The 12599-nt window shown below is 37.0% G+C and overlaps 1 protein-coding gene across 5 annotated transcripts in view; it reads left to right on the top strand.

Moving 5' to 3' along the window:
• Positions 1–4009, top strand: part of PTBP2 (polypyrimidine tract binding protein 2) — a 44949-nt gene extending 40940 nt beyond the window's left edge. For 3 of the 5 annotated variants that reach the window (XM_041483082.1, XM_041483077.1, XM_041483075.1), the window contains 5 exons: positions 573–606; positions 1051–1143; positions 1531–1747; positions 1850–1927; positions 2071–4009. In XM_041483082.1, the coding sequence (XP_041339016.1) occupies positions 573–606; positions 1051–1143; positions 1531–1747; positions 1850–1927; positions 2071–2203 (555 nt within the window). In that variant the 3' untranslated portion in view covers positions 2204–4009. The remainder of the gene's footprint in view (positions 1–572; positions 607–1050; positions 1144–1530; positions 1748–1849; positions 1928–2070) is intronic. The other 2 variants (XM_041483081.1, XM_041483076.1) reach the window with 1 other exon arrangement.
• The last annotated feature ends 8590 nt before the right edge of the window (positions 4010–12599 follow it).

Below are 12599 nucleotides of genomic sequence, written 5' to 3'. Positions count from 1 at the left end.
AATTTCTATTGCATGCTTTTTTTAATTTATTTTCATGTTGAGATGAAATGCTGTAGTTTACTCTTGATATGAATGTACTTTACCCATATTTGTCTTGGATGACTACATTTTACTCAGTTTTTCTTGTACAGTACATAAACCAACCATTTTCTGACCAAATTCCTACATTTCCTATGTACTGACCTATATTTTATTTTTTTTTTTGTTCCCCACTTCCTTATTTTTTTTTCTTCTGCATTGCTGTATTCCCTCCCCCATTTCATCCTTTTCCCTGTGTGTTCAACTTCCCTTTCCTTGTCTTTACCCAAATTCCCATGCCCTTCCCTGTCTTACCCTTCTCCTCGTCTTTGTCTATGTTCCCTGTCTTCATTCCCTATGTTCATGCTTCTGTGCTTGAACAAAATGTTCCTCGGACCAACTTGCCCCAATTAACCGCCTTGAAACCATGATCCATGACCACCTCACCATTCTGCGGGAACCACCCTTCGTTATGGATGATCTGTTCATCTCCGCTCTTCCTCGACTCTTCTCTCTTCTTGTCTTACGCTGCTTGCTCTTCTCTCCTTCTAAAGATGGTTACGCCCCAAAGTCTGTTTACCCTCTTCGGTATGTTATTGTTAGCACTATACTTTTATTATTGATTTGGTTTTGTTTTTATGGTTTTTGTTTGGTTGGTTTTTTTGTTTCACCTTAATTCTTATTTGTAGCTAGCACTTTGGCTTAAAGTTGAATAGTAAATCTTTTTGCTATTTTTCTTTTGCTGTTTAAATCTCTCCATAGACACAGATTTTCTTTTAATGCATGCTAATATATTTTGCATGGTCTTTAATTTTATATCATTCACATAGCTTTGAGGGTTTATCAGAAATTATTCTTTTCAAAATTCACTATTCAAAATCTTTATCTCCTTTATTCATTTGTGAGTGTGTTGAGTTTGAGCGAGTGATCTTGTTGCTGTCTGAATGTTCCATTGATATGTCAAAATATATTACTTAGGTGGCTGGCTTTAAAATGAACTTTTCCTTTTGGGTTACTTTTGACTTTGAAAAGGTGTTTATGGTGATGTGCAGCGTGTGAAGATTTTATACAATAAGAAAGATAGTGCTCTTATACAGATGGCTGATGGAAACCAGTCACAGCTGGGTAAGATTAGTTTTTTGTTTATATTCCCATTAGTCTAAGTACTTGGAAATTAGGCTGTGTAAGATCAGGTGAACTAAATGTATTTATATTTGTCAGTCTGTCTCTTATCCTGGTTATCCACCAGATCCAAAATCTTTTTGCATGCACTTGTGTTCCAGAAGGTCTGCACTTAAATGAATACCCTAAATGAATTCAACAGCTGAATCAAATATGAAGATCCCTGAGTAAAATTAAATATTGACAAAGAGTCTGCAGACCTAGTTCTTGATTCTAGTCCTTTAGCATACTGACCCTTTGATTTGCTTGAGTGCTTTTCTTCTTTGCATGTGTGATGTACAACAAGCTGTTGAACAGTAGCACTCAATTGAGTAAACTTGTCTTTTTCAGCCATGAGCCATCTTAATGGACAAAAAATGTATGGAAAGATCATTCGGGTTACCCTTTCTAAACATCAGACAGTACAACTACCTCGAGAGGGACTTGATGACCAAGGGCTGACTAAAGATTTTGGTAATTCACCTTTGCACCGCTTCAAGAAACCTGGTTCCAAAAACTTCCAAAATATATTCCCTCCTTCTGCAACACTTCATCTGTCCAATATTCCGTAAGTGTTCACTGTCAGCAATCTGATAATATTTATGTGAATCACAGCACACTGAGCTGCCTAATGATTTCCTGCTTATGCTTATTTTCTCCCTGTCTGTAGACCATCAGTAGCAGAAGAGGATCTACGCACATTGTTTGCTAACACTGGAGGCACTGTGAAAGCATTTAAATTTTTTCAGTAAGTACCTTTTCTGCACATAGCTCTAAAAAAAGACTTTTGCAGCACATCTTAAGAAAAAATATATATCAAATAGCAAACCCCTGCAAATTAGGAGCAGCCCCTGTAGTGTTCAAGTTCCTAATTCCATTGTTTTGTTTCAGAAGAGATCACAAGATGGCACTTCTTCAGATGTCAACAGTAGAAGAAGCTATTCAGGCTTTGATTGATCTTCACAATTACAATCTGGGAGAAAGTCATCATCTGAGAGTTTCTTTCTCTAAGTCAACTATTTAAAAAGGCAGATAGAGAATGAAGGTGTATTGCATTGTTTGGTGTTGTCACCTTTTGACTGTTCAGGAAAGTGGGGACCAGAGTTTGTCTTCTGTTTTTTATTTTTTTTCATGCTGTTACCATTCCTTGATTGTTTCAAAAAAAAATAATTAAAAAAAGGCAGTGATGTTAACTGCTTTTCAACTGTTCAACTGTTGTTTAGATAAACCATTGTTTTGTTTAAAAGATTTCAAATTGATACCACATTTTTTCAACTTAGTTGACGTACGTGCCTTAAAAAGGAAAATTAGTACTGCTGGAATTGCATAACTAGTAAAAAGCAAATTTGGTTGTCTGGGGCACATTGTTACATGATAATTTAAATATGTTTAGGCAGGGGTGTGTAAAAAGGTTAAGTTTTTGTTTTCTCCTGCTTGATAGATTTCTTTATCTGCTGGCTTGTCACTTATTTTCTTTTTAATTGGATAAGATGCATTACGCTGAAAAAGTAAAAAAAAAAAATTTTATTTGATTTTTGCTACTTTTTGCTATGTGTTCTTTTTTTAAAAAAAGCCTTTGTATTTCATTGTTCTGGTCTAGATTCAGTTATGAATGTAGGCATTAGTTAAAATTAACAAGGTACAGAATATTAATTTCTTAAAGGACAAAAAGTGACTTCTGTGACTTTGAGCCCTACGTGAAAAGCATTGTGGAATCTTAACCTTTTTGTACACACTCTTGTGGGATGTATCATATAAATGTCAGCACTAAGTAATGTCTTGTTTGTGGCTGAATATTTTTCGTAGATGTTTTTGAAGTTGACATGACTTACGTGCATTTCAATATATATTGCCATCTTTAGTTTGTAATTAAGATATGGAATATGGTTGTGGATTTCTGAGCATGTACAGACTGGTCAAGCTAGTTCAGGAAATGGTGCATGTATATTTCAATGATGAAGAAAGTTTGCTGCAAATGCTTGCAGGAAATTTTGTGGCAGTTTTCTAAAACTGACAACCAGGTGGGACCAAAGTTTATGTGCCTTTAGTCTTAATTTACCTTGCATTGTAATATTCAGTTTTAATAAATCTCTTCAAAATATTTTGTATTTAGAAATTGATCTGACTTTACTATAAACATGGCTCAGAATCTGCAGATCCAGTTAATTTGAAAGCAGTTCACTGACAGTCTGAACTGTTACCTTGATTCTGTTTAAATGACCAATACTTTTTGAAATTGATGTACTTAGTTTCAAGATTCATAGATTCTGTTATCTATGTAGAAAAAAAAGGTCATGTATATTTTCTATTAGTTGAGTTTTTACATCTTTAGAATTGTAAAATTCAGTATAGTTTGGAAGTGGCACAATTAAAAATTAATTTTCTAACAAAGTTGGGAGGTTTGATGGTTGTTTAATTTCATTTTGTGTGTACTCTGCTTACCTCTGTAGCATGCTCAATAAACACTTCTGTAGCTCTGTATTCACCTTTTCTGTCTTTCTCTGCTGCTTTCTATCTCTTCTCTTCTTTGTTTTTCACTTCTACTGTGCTTCTAAATTCATGTTATTCTCTGCCAGGGTGGGAAAAGCATAATATAAAAACTACTATTTATGGCTTTTTACCATAAATCTGATGCTGTGAAAAATACCAACTCTTTATTTTCAGATAGTGACCCCTTTGCAGGCATATGTGCAAATTAAACATTTCCCACCCTGTTATAACTTACTGCTTTAAAGACATAACCTTTATTGTAGTTTGTTAGCTCTCTCTTTCTATCTTTTTAGTTTTTAAGCAGATTTATGCACTAATAGATCTCTCAGGTTTGCCATGCTCTCTTGCTGCAAGTTTCATCTTTCATTTTTTTTGTGTGTGCTAAAGATTTTCTACTAATCATACAGTACACTCATGGGTGAAAGTAACAAAGGATTTCACATGAGATCCATGGACCATACATGTTTCAGAACAGGATACTTCACCTTTTCAGAGTCATGGGTTCAAATGAATATTAGAACAGTTTAGGCACTTCAGTAGTTTTTCTGTATATTACTTTGAACTGATTGTTGTGGGGGTTTTCCCCTTTCAGTTAGAAATAGAATTTCACACAGTTGCCATTTAACAGTAACTGAATGATCCTGGAGCATTTGGTAAAAGCTGTCAGCATTCAAATCAAAGCATTTTTCAGTCACTTTCCAGTACACTGTAGGTACATTGATGTCAGAATACTTTGTGGACTGATGTCTTCCTTTGGGTGGCTTTCAAATCAGTAAATAGCTATCAGCTTTTGAAGGTCATGGTATAATGTAGGGGCTTGCATTAGACTTAAATAAAATGCATTGTATCAGAATTACACCCAATATATGATTTAAGTTATACTCCAGGTGCTGCAGTGATCACCCAGTCTGAAGTGCTGATAGAATCCTATTCATCCATACTCAGTTTGTGAATCAGCATCTTTTTACGACTCGAGCACCCAAACGCACAGATGTGACTATTTCCAGTGATTTAAGCAGTAGTTCAGGGTCTGACTGAGCTGATCTGTTACGCTTTTCATCTGTACAATATGATGTCCCATATTTTTCTAAAATAAAAGTGTGTCAGATTTTCTTTTGTGTATCAGAATGTGCTTGCGTGTTTCAACTAGAAATGTGACTTGAAACTTGCCATTCTGTGTGTTCAGCTTGTGCTGAATTATTTCCACGTGTATCAGATAGCACACAGTGATTGCCATATGTGTAATTTTGAAATAACTGTAAACATCTGCATTGTCCAATTGTGTACAAATATAGGGGTTTATAAAAGGGTAGCTAACATTCTTCTTGCCAGGCTTATTTCCTTAAAAAGAAGTTTCTATACTTTTCTCATTTTGAAAATTTCTGTGGCAAAAACCTCAAGGGAAAGAGTATTTATTGGCTTTGACTTGTTATAAATTCAGCAGCTTTTATTATGAGGTTATATTTGTATCAGCCAAAATTAAAAGTAATGACAGTCATAATTGTCATTAAAGCATTTTTTTATTAATCTGAAGAAAATCACTGTTCAGTTATGGATACTTAGTCTTTAAAGTGGTATCTCTTCAGAAAATACAGACTTAGTAATGTCCTAACTCCTAGAACTTTCAAAAACTTCTTTTTCATGAGATGGTAATGCATTTTGTATAGCAATTTGTACATTTTTGTTGTTACAAAATGTAAATAAGTTTCTGTATTTTTAGCTCTTCAGAATGTGAAAAGCATCACTTTTATTAAAATTTTACTAAAAATGAGATTCATGAATAACTTCTTACACTCTATGGAATGTGAGTTTTCAGATTGTTAGTAAAACTTTACCATAGGCATGGTGTTTCTCCAAACTCAATTTCAGATTTTTTAAATAATTCTGGTATTTTGTCAGAGGGCAGTTGCTGACTTTTATTTCTTTGTGAATCGTTACATTTTTCTCTGGTGGAGCAATGATATTGGTTGGAGAAGTCCAAAAATGATCTTTGATCAGATAATGTTGAGTGGCAAATACAGTAGGTAAGTGAAATAAACCAAAACCTTATAGCATTCTAACTAGAAACTGGGGGAAAAACCTCGAAGCTAAGTGAATACACTTAAAAATATTTCTGTATATTGTGATTTAATGTGTTATGAAAGGCACCTTTGCCCTGCAGGAATAACAACAGTTCATACAACTATTTGTAGCTTGCCATTTTTAATGTTTTACATTAAGAATTATTTTTATAAGCCATTTTACAAAAACAGTTTACTTGATTCTTTATAAGTTTCCCTATGTTTTCTAGTATCTTGCATCATGACAAGATTAGTAAGATCCTGCTGTCTGTAGGATTTAGGGCACTGTGATTTCAAACTCTCGTTTACTCCAGATAATTTGTCTAATTCTGTGCTTAGATAACATGTACATCTGTCAAAACATGAGAAAAAATGAATTGTGGAGTTTTTTTTTGCCAACAGGAATATAAATCCAGTAGTCCCATCTCAGGAAATGGATTTCCTAGTATCAAATGTGTTACAGTGAGCAAGACTGCTCAAAAGGTTTGACCGTGTTATGTAGGGATGAGGCTGAAGTCCTTGTTCTGTTCCAGACACTGAGACAACCTGAAATGCAGTTTTGCTGAGGTGAACAAATTTTCTTTTAAATAATTAGGCAGACTATCCCATGTCTTGTAGTCCTGCTGTGTCTAGAAAGGTACATATATATATATACACACACATACATGCATATATAAGGACATCTGCAGTATTTCTTACCTTCCTGGTTTCTTGGGGAGCTGAGCAGCTGTAGCCTACTAGTGTGATTCCAGCCATACAGAGGATAAGAAGAAAGAAAGAAGGATTTTTTTTGAATCTGTAGGATTTGGCATGGTATTTTCTACTTAATGGACCTTGGTAAAGTTAGTCAGTCAGTAGACTGCAGTAATCTTAACTATAGAGAATGATGAACCATTAATTATTCTGTTAGTGCATTGGCTTGCTAGAACCAGTGACAAAGTTCCTGCCTTGCTGTGGAATTATAGGCTATAATAATGCAGCTTTAAAGAATTCCTTTACCTTGTTTTTTCCTTTAACATAAGTATTTATTTAGTATCACATAATCCAAGTATTTTGAGGTTTAAAATTCTTTCCAGTGCATGTGTTTGGTCTTTGATGATGGTTAACAAAAAGAGATTGGTGAGTTCCTGCTTCACCTTAAAAAATTTTGCAGCTTGCTATATCTTTTGTTCTTTTCTGAGATGAGTGGAATTTCCTCTGATCAACAGTCTAAATTTGGAACAGGGTTATGTTGCTTTGTTTTTTCCCTTTCAAAATTTACAGAATGTAATGTTTAAAATCTGTTCTTTCTTGATTAGTTCTGCAGGCAGGCAGCAAAGGAAAAGAGAAGAGCTTTTTTCCTTGGGAAAAATGTGAATTAAATACAGATTGATTTAAATGTCTCAAAAAACTTAGCTGAAACTAGCACTCCTATTATGGAAGAGTTCTGCATGTTTTATGAGTTTTAGCCCAGTGTCTTTAGGAAATGAGGCGTGTGTAATTGCACCATCTGTGTGAATGTGATGTTCCCGAGATAACCCCTGTCTCTTCCTTGTCACTCCTGTACCCTTTGGTTGCCTTCCTGGCAGGCAGAGGGGATGAAGGTCTCCAGTAGTAGGGCATTTCTGTTTCTATCCTCATGATTAATTGGCTTGCTAGGTCCAAGTCCCCACTTTGTCCTACAGGCAAGGGAAGGGAAGATCAGGTACCTTGTCTTTTGCTGGGACTTCTCAAAGAGGCACGGAGCTGGTTCTCTCCCTCTTAATGGGCAGCAGCTTCAGAGGTAGCCAGTGTGGTGAGGCCTGGGGATGCTGGCTACAGGACACAAGAAGTGCAAGGGAAGTGATATTTTGCAGGAGGACCTGAGTATTGGACGGAGGAGTGTTGAGGGTGTTTCAGTAGCTTGCTCTCAGTTGTTTCATGCATACACAGACAAAAAATTACTGACTAGGTGAGACATGTTGACTGAATAATTCTGTGGGGGTATTTTACAAACTAGTCTGAAAATATGTAGTCCAGCTTGGGAAGTAGATGTGACGTATTTTCACTTCGGCTCAACAGGTACAGGGGTGTCAGAGCTTAGCACTTGCCTGCAGATTGCTGTGGAAGCTGGTTTTCCTAGGATGAGTACTTATCATCCCTGGAAGCCAGCAAGACTGAAAGCCTGAAGCCTCTAGCCGTAGGTTAGGCTACATGTCAGGGTAGTTTAGGATGATTGACACTGATGGCTGGCCAAAGAGCTAGATAAAGTGAGCTAGTGGGATCCAGGAAGAGATTTGTTAGAGGAGTCATCAAGTGACATGTGGGGACTGGCATTTTTTGATGAAAAATAGAAACTAAAATTTCTGACTGTATTCCATGGCAGGTTACACCAGTGTCCTTTGGGCTAACCCTATTCCCCCTAGTTCCTTAATGCCCGGGGCTTACCTCTGACAGCATCAGCACTCTTTGAAGATCTCAGTTGTGCAGCTGAAATCATGCCGGACTAGTCTGTTCTTTTCCAAAGCAAGAAAGGTTTCTTGGCAGCTGCATCTGACAAGCACCAGTGATTTGTTGCGTGTGGTGGGATACTGGCCTTTCCACGTTAAAACACTGGCAATCCTCAGCTAATAAAGAGCCCTGGTGCTGTGTCAACAAAATACTCGTTTCATCATACTGTGCTTTGCTGCCTAAACACTAACCTTCAGGTATTGACTTAGATAATTTGAGTAAGCTTTTTGTGAGCAATGTTTATCTTTAAAAATAAGGGAGCTTTTCCTTTTTTGCTCTCTTTTTAGAGAGAGGGAGATTTTCCTGTTGATTATAGAAAATAAACTAGAAATTGCCATTTTCCAATTCTTAAGGAAATTTTGGTTGTCCTCAACTGTTTGGATCAGAAGTGTGTCTAACTTGTTTAAACTCTGATGGCAGAAGTCACACAACATCCTCAGTCTGTATCACTGCTCCTACACTTCAGGGAAAAAATAATCTTGACCTAAATCTTTTGCTGCAATTTAAAAGTCTGCTTTCGTTTTTAGGAAGTGGTAGTTTTCCAGTTCCTCTTAGATGGAAGATGGAACTAAACCTCATATTTCAAGTGTAGCTACATTGAAATACCTGGTTAATAGTAGATAACCTTTTCCTATTGGTGGCTCTTCACTCAAAATTGTTCTTAGAAACAGAGGTGTTTGTGGTGCCATCGTGTTACAGTTGAAAAAATTGCTCTTTTAATTAGAGAATGATAGCACCAAGCACTTCTGCAGTGCTGTAGGTGAACTCTAAATAGGTTTTTTCCTGCAGGTGGCATACCTTGCTCGAGTACGTGTACAGCAAGTTTTGGTCCACCAAGGGATGTGCTGTCAGTTGTGGCAATGGAAGAATTGCCACATCACCAGCCATTATTGTTGGCAAGTGACTGGAGTTGCTCAGCAAAACTGAAGTCTGTAGAGTGCAAGTGATCTTGCTAACAGATCAATATTAACATTTATTTGCAATTTTCGTAAGGATACCTGGAAATCTTTAAAAGTAGTTTGCTTTTCAAAGCAAACAGGTAAAGTATTGGAACTTTTTCCACAGGAATGTAGACTGTTGGTTTGTATAAGCTATAAATTTTTACACAGATCTGAATAAGTTGCCCTAGGGAAAGGGATTCCACATTTCATTTAATTTCTAATTCCAGCTTTTGCAAGTCTTGAGCCAGTTGAAAACATGGATTTTTTACTGATTTGAAATAATATATCCTTTCATACACATCCTTTTTCAGTCCAAAGCAGCTTCCTCAGTTTCTAAAGATGGGAATTCTGTAAAACATAGCTTTTTTCCCAGGGGGATTTCAAACAACATACATTACATACTCCTGCATAGTTAAAGAAAGGTACAAAGATTCTTCCTTTGCTGGGAGCTGTTATCCTGATGCCTTCTGGGCTTAGAACTGCTTGGTGAGCTTCCAGACAGGTACTGGAAAGGAAATACATTGTGCTTTGGTGTGCCTGGACAGCAGTAGAAACCCTAAACTTCCCTCAGCGAGCCCTCACGCTTGAAGCAAAACCTGGTTATGTGCTGCAGCTGTGAGGTGCCTAGGAATTCAGGCCAGGCAGGTTCAGTGTTCGTAGAACTCTTCAGCCCTTCTGAGATCCTTGGGTAACAGCAGCAAGTTGCATCCATGATTTCAGAACTTTCGGGGTGAGTACTGTAGAGTGAGATCAGGGCTCTCTGCATTAGGCTCTGACACGGAGTAGCCCTAGAAAAATCTGGGAAACCTTCAGTCTGTTTTGAGAAAGTTCCCTCATAAGACATCATTAGATATTGAAACTTCTATTCATTTCAGCTTCACTTAGGGTTTAACAAACTGCTTGAATCCTGAGTAACCAACATCCTTGTAACACTCCAAGAGAAGCTCTTAAAATGCAGGGGGTTTTTTGAAATATTTTTGGAACTTAATGTTATGCTCTGAATAATGCTTTTGTAATTAAAAAGTTACATTTTTCAGTCCCCTACTTTGTATTTCTGTAGTAAATGTTACTTACGTTTATTTTAGCAGAATTTAATAATAGTCAATGTAGAAGTTGGTGAACTTGCAGGAGGATTACCACTTGGAACAATAGGCATTAGTTTTCTGTGCTGGAAAAAACAAGTCCAGGCTTCTGGCACTGAGAAGGTGGTATCTAGGCAACTGCTGCTGAATGCCAAAATCCTCTCTTGTGCAGACATCTGCCCTGCCAAAACCATGTTCCTAGGGAGAAGAGAAAGTTCATCCAGATGTAGTGACTGAGTATGCAAAGAAAATGAAACTGAGGACAAGTCCTGTAAATACTGAACTGCTGCACAAGAACTTCAGCTCCCTAGAGATGAGACAAGTGGCGAAAGCTTCCTCTGCACACACCGTGTGAAAGGTGGCTACTGCAGGGCACATGTCCTGAACTTGTACCCTCTCTCAGTTGGTTTCAGCCTAAATTCTTGCACTCCTTTTTATAAGACTGCTTTTTCTTCCTTTTCCAATTTCAAAAATGAATTTGTAAGTTTTTGAGTTGCAGTGTTTTAAGGTTTTTTTAAAATCTGTCAAGCAGCACTATGCAGATAAGCTGTGTGTCACTGTGAGGCCAGGTGTGATTCACTTAAAACTGGAAATTATGTAAGACACTGGATGTAGCTGAGACTTCACTTTTACAGATTAGTAATTGTCACAAATAGAGCTCTGATCATTGGGCTGCCTTAATCTATAGTACAAAATCTCCTGTTGAGTAAGTATGTGTACATCAAGTTGCCTTTCTCTGTCAGGGACCAGAATGCCTATTTGCCACCACTCTATTGTTCAGAGACATTAACAACTCCTTCTGCTGATAAAGAGCTGATGTTTTAAACTGGTTGATTTATATGAGTTATCAGGGTTGTTACAGACTTCCTTATTCTTCTGTGTTTGGCAATTTTAGAAGTGTTAAAGTGTCAAAATATCTTACACTTGTTAGCGTTTAAGCACCTTCTTTTGCAATCATTTCAAGCAGTAAGGGATGGAACAGTTGCAAGTTTCAAATATTTTGGATGTCAGCTTTTTTCCAAATTTGGTTTTAAGATACTTAATGCTTGTAAAATTGCAACTGGATTTTAAAGTCTAACCTGTACAGCTGCCTGATCCCTTGTACAAAATGCAATGAAAGATTTAGCTACACACAACAGACACATAACTTTAAATATATTGGTACTAATAATGTAACCTATTTCTCTCTCCCATCCCTTGGTTAACATGGCTGTCAAGGGAGGGAGGTGCCAAATGCTCCTCTTGCACTGCAAGAAGTTGCCAGGAATCGTTCAGAAGGTGCTTTCACTTTACAGCTGGGCTGCTCTTAAGGCTTGCTGCTATTCAAGGGATTAGTTCTGCTCCTGCCATTCTTGCTTGGGGTCTTCTGCCAGCTCTGATGCCTGTCTTCTTGCCCTTCATCTGCATGATTTAACCTGCTAAACTGACAGCATCCCTACCAAAAAAAGTGACATTTCTGTCTTGTCTTCTCCCTCTCCCCTTTTGGTATTAGTTTTTGCCCTTTGGTGGACTGAACCTGGTCACTGAATGGTTACAGAAATACTAAAGGAGATGGAGCATACTCCTGGGAGCAGGGGGAAAACAACTCTGCCTGCTTCAACAGAAGTCAAATATCAGCTAAAATGTAAGCAAATCTCATATTTAGAACATTTTAACTGATATAGCTGTTCCCGTCCTAAAGGCTGGAATTGTCACAGATTTTAGATACAGGTGGAAATACTGCGTTCCTCTAGACTTCAGATAATAAACACCTTGATATTTATTGACCTAAGTGCCCATATGAATCTCTTTAGTTTCTAGACATTAATAATTACTAAAATACTGTATATTACACAGAGTTGTAACATAAATTAGCATAATAAACACATCACTTTACAACAGCATCTTATGAAATGGTCTGCCACATACTGCCAAATAAGTACATTACATCATCTTCATGGGCTATGTGAAATGTTTTGCTTAAGTAATGTTATTTAACTTCTTAATGTTTTTCCTTCAGTGAAAAAGGGAAAAATATTTGTAATTGTGGATCAATGATCTCTGGGATGCTGTTTATTTTGCATGTTTTTTTTGGGGGGGGGGGTTGTGCTTTTTTCCCCTACCTTTTGCCTATCATGCCTCTTTTGTTGTGTTTCTGTCATTGCTGCTTTAGGTCCAAGCAGGATTCACCAGCCACAGCTCTTTTGAAATCTCTGGTTATTATCTGGATGGGATTTTCCTGTTTTGTTTCCAAACATGCTTTTTTGAAACAATGTGTTATTTCCTTGTTTATCATGCTAAGAATTACATTTGCTTTTAAATGATGGAATTGGGCTGACGTTTATGCCATAAGTTTCTCAAAGCAAAGCTTCTCTTTGAGGTGTCAGATATGTTGTAAA

Source organism: Pyrgilauda ruficollis, unplaced genomic scaffold (assembly GCF_017590135.1).
Source record: "Pyrgilauda ruficollis isolate IOZ18807 unplaced genomic scaffold, ASM1759013v1 scaffold6, whole genome shotgun sequence".
In the NCBI taxonomy this organism is placed as follows: Eukaryota; Metazoa; Chordata; class Aves; order Passeriformes; family Passeridae; genus Pyrgilauda; species Pyrgilauda ruficollis.
This window is presented reverse-complemented; position numbering and strand designations above follow the sequence as displayed.